General features: G+C 48.3%; 1 protein-coding gene across 1 annotated transcript; it reads left to right on the forward strand.

Annotated features, from left to right (window-relative positions):
• The first annotated feature begins 294 nt into the window (after positions 1 to 294).
• LOC6596083 (LIM homeobox transcription factor 1-beta) lies at positions 295 to 6,139 on the forward strand. Its single transcript, XM_026989787.1, has 7 exons — positions 295 to 445; positions 4,160 to 4,390; positions 4,439 to 4,955; positions 5,019 to 5,233; positions 5,294 to 5,481; positions 5,538 to 5,805; positions 5,879 to 6,139. Exons 1-7 carry the CDS (start codon positions 328 to 330, stop codon positions 6,082 to 6,084), a joined length of 1,743 nt encoding a protein of 580 aa, XP_026845588.1. The 5' UTR covers positions 295 to 327; the 3' UTR covers positions 6,085 to 6,139.
• Positions 6,140 to 8,000: the final 1,861 nt, after the last annotated feature.

Consider the following 8,000-nt stretch of genomic DNA (forward strand, 5'->3'; position numbering starts at 1 on the left):
GGCGTACCCAGTGGCCATTTCTCCTCCAGCTTGGAGAGAATTTCCTACCTCGACAGCGGCACTGGCATCGGCAGTGGCATCGGCAGCATCGGCCCGTGCATCTGCCAAGAAGAGCAGATGATTTTTAACAAATTTCATTAACATCAGAGGTCCGTAATCATTCAAGCATCGCGTTTCGTAACAGGGCCAGGTCAGAGAACCTCGACGCAAGCCGCTACAAAGTTCCCAATCGAATTATTAGCGACAATCTAATTTTTTTTTCCAAACACTAAAACTTCGCAAAATGTGCCAGTAAACAAAGGAAGTTCCTGCTGCCAAAATCATCCCATGCCCATCCGAGAACTTTGCGAAAATTATGTAACTGCCAGTAATTGTGACTTTGAATTTTCCAAACTAAACGAAAACACAATGATCGATGAGCAGCACCCAATGCAGATTGGCATGTGTAAGTATCAATCGACTCGACTCGACTCGAAGAAGTGATTCCTGACCGAAGCCCAAAAGCCGACGGCTTTCCAAGACTTGTATTTTCCGACGGCATTTTTACCTCTCAGCGAACATCATCGAGGAAAACAAGAGCACCCACATATCTAATACGTGAAACGTCCCTTCAAAATTGCAGTCTTCAGTTATACTGAATCCCGAATTCACAAGGACAAAGAATATTTATTCTTCCATAAGATTTATTTGAGTACATCAGACGCATTCCTATTCATGTTCAGTATTCAAAACAAACCACTTAAACACAATCTCCGAGTAAGAAATCCATTACGAATCTATTGCAAAAAGTAATCCCTTCTTTTGTTTAAAGTATATTCGAGCTTAAACTTTGAACCAACGAAAGTTTCTAGTAGTTTTAGCATAGACATTGGCCTTAAACCTTAGGAGCACAGGAATTGTCGACTCCTTATCCGACACTAAAATATCACACATGCCGACAAACATCCCTATACACTGAGCCTCCCATTCGCAGTGACACCCACAAGTTGAACATCAAGTGCTCAAATCCAACTGGCGAAAAGCCAGAGAAAATTTCAACATATTTTCCAGTGCAAAGCAAATTTGACTTCTGTCAGAGATTAGGCCAAAACAAAGCATTTACGCTGCGATTGCTGGCACAACAAAACGGATCCGTAATTTCATTGTGTGCCCAAATCCGATTAAATAAAACGCTGTCAGTCCCCGGCAATGCGAGGCAGCGACTGACAAACGGCTGAGGCTGAGGCTGAGGCTGAAGCAGAGGCTGTGGCAGAGGCTGTGGCAAGGCTGGGGCTGTAGCAGCGGCAGCGGCGACACACAGCTTCCTGGCAAGGGTTTCCGCTCGCGGGCTGCTGTCTGTCGACTGCCAACATATGCCGCCAGCCGCCAGCCGCCAGCCGCCTTAACCGACATCGCAAGTCCCCGTCCCCGTTCCGCACCCGGAACTCGGGCTCCGTTTCGGGCTAAGCCAAAGCATATTTTCTGTATGATGCCTCCTAAGGGTGGGTAGCGTAGCCCTGTTGTTGATTCATTTAAATGCCCCGGTTAGCCCCGCACACTACTCCCCGATTCAATGAAATTCATTTATAATTTAGTTATAAGCATCGCGGGGTGGCTGCTCGCCGTTCCCCTGTCCGCCCCTTAGTTCTCAGTGCACATTAGAATCTAATTAGAGCGGGGGGTAGACCTATCAATGTCGGATTTGCACTTGTCGTCCCAAATCCCAATCCGCGGAGGCCATGCACAGCCATGTCCGGCAAACATGTCGGAATATATTTTGATCCGTCAAAGGGCATCGGCATCACAGAGCGGACAAAAGTGTAACAGGTGTGGCCGCTGAGCGGCTTAGTCCGCTGCAGTCCTTTGGAGCACCCATTCTACAAAGTGTCTAAAGTTAATCAAAGCAAGGGAAACGGGTGACAGACTGCAGGAGGTGGCTGTTGCCATTGACAGTTGAATGGGCAGTCCTCTATTCTTTGAAGTAACTCCTCTGGAGAGTGACAGAAATCGACTTTGATCTGATCATCCGATATTTTCCAAAATCAACTACTTGATGGAAGGACAGAGGAAATCACTGACTGCACTCAAAATGTATTCATTTAATCTGTTAGAGTGTTCCCGACTCATTTACTCTTGTTCTATGTCCTTATTTATAAAGAAGAATAATATGATCCAATCAAAGATCTCTTAATTTGTATTCTTATAAAACCACTAAGTGTTGGAACTATACATACATCAATTTTACATTTAGAAAATCGGTATTAAAATACTCCACTAAAATACTTTTTTTTCAATGCACTGCCCTGATTATAGGTAGGTATATTTAAGGAAATTAATATCGCTGTGCGACCAAATGAAAGATTTTGATTTTGTACTTTCCACGAGACAAAAACTAAGTTGTAGGCCTCGATGGGTGGATCAGTCTCTCATAGTTGGACTTCCCAATATACCCCCAAAATCTTTTTGAAAAATTCCAAAACAGCGGTTTGTTGTTATTGAGCATTTCTATTATATTTATTCGGCATCTGCTGGCCAAATATCCACAAAAATAAATACATTTAAAAGATAACTATCACAAGATTTTTGATTCGTGTCGATAGAGCGGAAATACCTGAAGATATAGCCACCCAAATTTAACCTTTTCTACCATTTTGTTTCATCAACTTTTGGATTTAGAAAGAATTTTGTTTTTATGGTCCTATTTTTAGACTTTAGCTCTTTAGTCGCATTAATTTTAAAGAAAATTTAGTTACTCAAAATCAAAATTGTCCAAAGAATGTCAGAGGTAGAAATTATTTACTAAATTTTATAATACACTAAGAAATAAGGGAAATGATCTACCCATCCAGGTCTACAGCCTAACTTTTGTCTCGCGCTAAGTACAAAATGATTGTCGGAGAGTGTAATTAATATTAATATTAATCATTTTTTAACCACCAACAGCCTAATGGCATAATCGTTTATGGCTTGTCTTTTGAATGTTGTCACCAAATTCCAAACAGAATAAAACTTAACTTGAATGAAGTAACATCTAATTAAGGCAGCGACGATTCAGATAAGTTCCAGGGAATATAGTACTAGAGGAGTTCTGATATTTTGCTTATGTAATACCCATCCCGGAAATAACTCAGTGGACTTGCCCGTGAGCTAACAGTAGAGGCGTGTTTCAGTCGTATCAAAAAATGCATGTAAATGGCGGCAGAATAACTTTAAAATTCTCTGCATATTCGTGGCATAAATTTGCATACCAGATAAACATAATGTTTCAAAAATTTAATGAAATTATGCACACATTTAAATCATTCATTCAAAATGCGGAATGACAAACCCACATTGACGGGAGGGGGCCACGCGTAAGGGGGCATGCAACAATAACACTGAAAAAAGGCGACACACACACACACACACGTAAATGCTGGGAAACAAATTACGGTGAAATTTCAGCAATTTGCCATAAATTGAGACAACACGGAACAAAAGGCCGAGCACAACGAGCACCGCAAATGTACAGTAATTTTTTGCCGCCATTCCGAACAATCGCGCGCACACACACGCACACACACAAATCCATTACGTATACGCAGAGGCTACGCGGGCTTTTCCTTTTTTCGTTTTGCATAAAAGCCATAGCTGGCGGATGGGAAGTATTTCGAGTGCAACCAGACGGGGGGACATGGGGGGGGGAGGGGCCACACATTCGCTGCTGGAAAAGTCATTTCAATAATTGCAAAACCACAAATTTACTACAACTCGAAATGGTTGGCAAATGGTCACACAACTCCGATGAACAGTGGCACTCGTAGTGGGCTATCGCAGTGGGAGGCGGTGGCTACGTTCTGGACGGCAGATGGACACTGGATGGATCGGAGCGAAGCGAGTCGAGTCGAACCGCAAATACAAATCCTGTTGTTTGGGGCATAGTTTTTGCCACGGCCAACCGACCGCAGTTGTAAATTTGAGGCCCACACAGGCGCAAAAAGCTGCACACACCAACCCATGTATAAGTACGCACTCATACACAAACACTCACTCCTACTCGTACTCGTACTCGTACTCTTACTCGGACACTCCTCTCGCAGCCGCAATGTGCATGCCAAAGGGAAAATAAAAAAAATATCTGAAATGTTTCTCATTTGCATGTTGGGGGCTGCCCCACGACACGACCACAAAACCAAAATAGTTCCAATGGACATAAAATGTCAACAGCAACATCTACTAGGACCAGGAACAGGAGCTGGGGCAGGAGCGGGAGCAGGATCCGGACCCTGTTCAGGAGCGGGGCAGCCACAGGCTGGGGGGCTCAATCAACTGCTGTTGAACGGAAATGAACGCATGTTAACAACACCAGCAGCAGCGGCGGGAGCGGGAGCGGGAGCGGCGGCAGTGGCAACGGCAACGGCAACAGGAAGAGGTATGACAGCAGCAACAGCCACTACAAGTGGCAAAGCCGGAGCAGCAGCCCACAATGACAAAATGGCGTCAGTCAGCAGAAATGTCAACGGAAGTTGCAACAACCACAACAGCAACAGCGCCATAAACAATGGCCACGCACAGCATCCACAAACGATGGGCCTGGACATGGGCATGGGCATGGGTCCGGGTCCCGGTCCTGGTCCGGGCCCGGGTCCGGGTCCGCCCCAACTCTGTAACCGCATTACCTTGGGGGAGTGCAGTCTAAATGGGATGGACGGCTTCACGGCACCCGCACCTCCATCTGCATCAAACACACCGCAAGCGCCTCAACTGCTGCAACAGCACACGGGTATAGGAGGGGACATGGGGGCCGGAGGTTGCATTGGACCCCCGATGAACAACTGTGCCCACTGCTGCCGGCCAATTTCTGATCGCTACATCATGCGCGTGGTGGATAACTCCTTCCATGAGGGCTGCCTCAAGTGCACCGCCTGCTCCCTCCACCTGGTGCACTCGTGCTACGCTCGGGAGGGCAAGCTCTACTGCCGCATCGACTACGAGAGGTGAGTGGGTATGCCAGGTGCCGGAGAACCATTTGACCCCTGCAATGTTTCCATTCCACGCAGACTCTACATCCGCAATCGTTGCCTGGGCTGTGGCCATAAGGTCGCCGCCGATGAGCTGGTGATGCGGTGCCACGAGAACGTCTTCCATCTGAAGTGCTTTGCCTGTGTGGTGTGCGGGGCCCTGCTGAAGAAAGGCGAGCAGTATGTGGTGAAGCAGGGACAACTCTTCTGCCGCTTCGACTATGAGAAGGAGGTGGAGATGCTGCAGGGCTATGGTAAGTCCACGACGTCTTCGACGGCATTCAAATCGCTGACCTGGCCCATTCTGTGTTCAGATTACTATGGCGACGACCTCTTTCCGCCCAAATTGGATGGACGGCGCGGCCCCAAGCGACCACGGACGATCCTCAACACCCAGCAGAGACGCTCATTCAAGGCCTCTTTCGAGGTGTCGCCCAAGCCCTGTCGCAAAGTGAGAGAGAATCTGGCCAAGGAGACTGGTTTAAGCCTAAGGATTGTGCAGGTAACAAACATCAGAACTTGTTATTCTTGAAAACTGCATACTTTTCCCTTGATTAGGTGTGGTTTCAGAACCAACGGGCCAAGGTCAAGAAGATACAGAAGAAAGCCAAGCAGGAGCCGCCCAGCAAAGGAGCCAGCGACTCCCAGGACTCACAAGAGTCCCACGACAGCAGTCTGGCTACCAAAATCAAGGACGAGGCGCACAGCGACAGCGAGTCGCAGATGGAGTCGCCGTATTCAAATGCCTCCGAGGGATTATCCAGGATGCGCTGCATCAAGGAGGAGCAGGAGCAAGTGCCCTTCAACTGCATGGAAACCAACAAGGGTAAGTACCACAGATAGCACCGCCGTCCCCGAACTGCCTGAAGATAACCCCTTCCCGGATGGCCTATCCACAGAAAACTGTAACAAGAACAACGAGCCCATCCTGAACACCATTCTGGGTCTGAGCTACGCCACTTTCCAGCAGCTGATGGGGCCCTTCACGCAGACGCCCATGATCAACCCGATCGACCGACTCTACAGCATGCAGAGCTCCTACTTCCGGCCCGAGGAGTTGGGTGCCTACGGCGAGTGCGGTGTCAAGGAGGCCCTCGAGCACTAGTCCATCCCTAAGGCCCCCCAATTTTAAGCCCAAATCAAAATTAGACCTTGTAAAATAAACGAATGTTAATGTGCTAGCAATTGAACCCACACAGCGCAGCCTCTTACGCAGCACAGCACCCCAACGATGGCCACCGCCAACGATGCCACTTGCAGCACTTGCGCAACCACCCCACGGAGCCACGGAGCCACGCAGCCACCCGGCGCAAGGTTGCGGACCGTTCGGTGGTCCTGCAGGTGCAGCCCGGAAATTAGTTCCGCTCGGTTGACAGGAGGAACAAAGCATTTGACACAGCAGTCACAGTCACCCCGAAGCGGGGTGCAATCGGCTGTACGGGCGTAAAATGCCGATTCGTCATGCATAGTTCAGAGGGCCTTGCTCCTGCTCCTGGCCAGCCCCTGCCCGGCCCTCTTGCTGACGGCCCTGTTGACAACATCGACATGACAGTGTCGCAATCGTCCTTTGTGTGACACTCTTTGTCATTCGTTTCCGTGGTGGGGAAAGCGGCAGCCAAAGCTCCCAGATAGCCTTGGTATCCGATTTGGCTTTTAAAATGGCATTTTCGAATGTTTGGCGGAGTAAAACGGTAGGGTCTATGTTAAGTTTCAGTAAATCCCAGGCACTGAGACACTAGCACGGAGGCTGAGGGATGAGCACCAATGCACCGAACCGAACCGATCTATCTCTGACTCTCAGAGGCACCGGAGATACAAAATCTTTGCATTGCCAATCACTGCCGAGCTTCCATACGATTCTTATAAGTAGCACCTAAGCTGGGCTAATCATTTCTCTCTCTTTTTTGGTTCTGATTCCCAGCTATGGTATCTCTGCGATATCCCTGATTGGTGATCCTTTAAGATTGTTCACAGCAAGCATAAACGTAAGAACTTAAATCGGAAACCATCAAACAATTAGTCCTCGAATTGATTTTCGGGGAACTGCAACACGTGTTTACACAGCCCGTCCATGTTCCAACCCCTCCAAAGTGCCCCAGTCCCAGCCCCAGCCCCAGCCACATCTCCGCCCCCACCCACAGACTTCCACCCAGCGCAACTTTATGCAATTTGTCACAATATGTGTCACATTAGCCACAGCAATTGTGCTTAAACGTCACCGTCACCGTCTCCGGACTACGGCTGTTGTCCTCATCAGCGCCGCTAACCAGATTATACCCCAATCGCGACACCGATACGGCTCCGTGTCTGGCCGTGCCGATGATTCTAGGAGGGGATGGGGGTAGAAGTAAAAATAGTCAAACAAAGGGCCCGGCCCGGCCCGTCCCGGCCTGGCCTCACCACCATAAAAGTAGAACGAACCACCACCGAGTGCAGCCCTCGAGGAATCTGCAGACGAGTAGTCGTCCACCCTCTCTGCCCGATGATATGAGCATGATAGAGCATGTAAGTCGTTTTCGATACACGCATTAACAGGGCACGTAAAAAAGAGATCCGAGTCCGCATCATTAATCAAACGCGGACAAGGCCAAACAAGTGCACGGAGCGGCTCTGCAAAAAAAAAGAAAAAACAAAAAACAGCACGGCGAATGCGAGAAAAAGCGTCGCGAGTCCTTGTTTGCCCAATGTCCTTCCGCACTTGAGAGCAGCTCTTGGCGCCACATTCGAGCGACGCCACCGAGCACGTGGTAACGACGCGTCGTTTGTGTTCAATGATCTTTTTCCGCTCGTAAATGTGTAAATTACGTAATTAATTACCGTTACGGCAGTGGGCAGTGGGCGGTGGGCGGTGGCTGTATTCAAATGCTCACTGGCAAAAAAACATGTGGAAATTCCACTCCGGAAGTATTCCGTGTCTGCATAAGCATACATATGTGGATGTTCCATACGATTCCGTTACAGCTGAAGGATTCCCATCTTATAAAGTGGTTTTAAGTTCGGAATATCAAATACGAGGATTGG

The sequence above is a fragment of the Drosophila persimilis genome, unplaced genomic scaffold (genome assembly GCF_003286085.1).
Source record: "Drosophila persimilis strain 14011-0111.01,24,50 unplaced genomic scaffold, DperRS2 tig00000431-arrow-pilon, whole genome shotgun sequence".
NCBI lineage: Eukaryota > Metazoa > Arthropoda > Insecta > Diptera > Drosophilidae > Drosophila > Drosophila persimilis.

Excerpts from the sequence above, each read along its gene's own strand:
- LOC6596083 (XM_026989787.1), top strand. The coding sequence starts at position 328 with ATGCCCATCCGAGAACTTTGCGAAAATTATGTAACTGCCAGTAATTGT. Across the intron at positions 4,391-4,438 it reads GGCAACGGCAACAGGAAGAG|CCCACAATGACAAAATGGCG; the intron begins GTATGACAGCAG and ends CCGGAGCAGCAG. Across the intron at positions 5,806-5,878 it reads CTGCATGGAAACCAACAAGG|AAAACTGTAACAAGAACAAC; the intron begins GTAAGTACCACA and ends GCCTATCCACAG.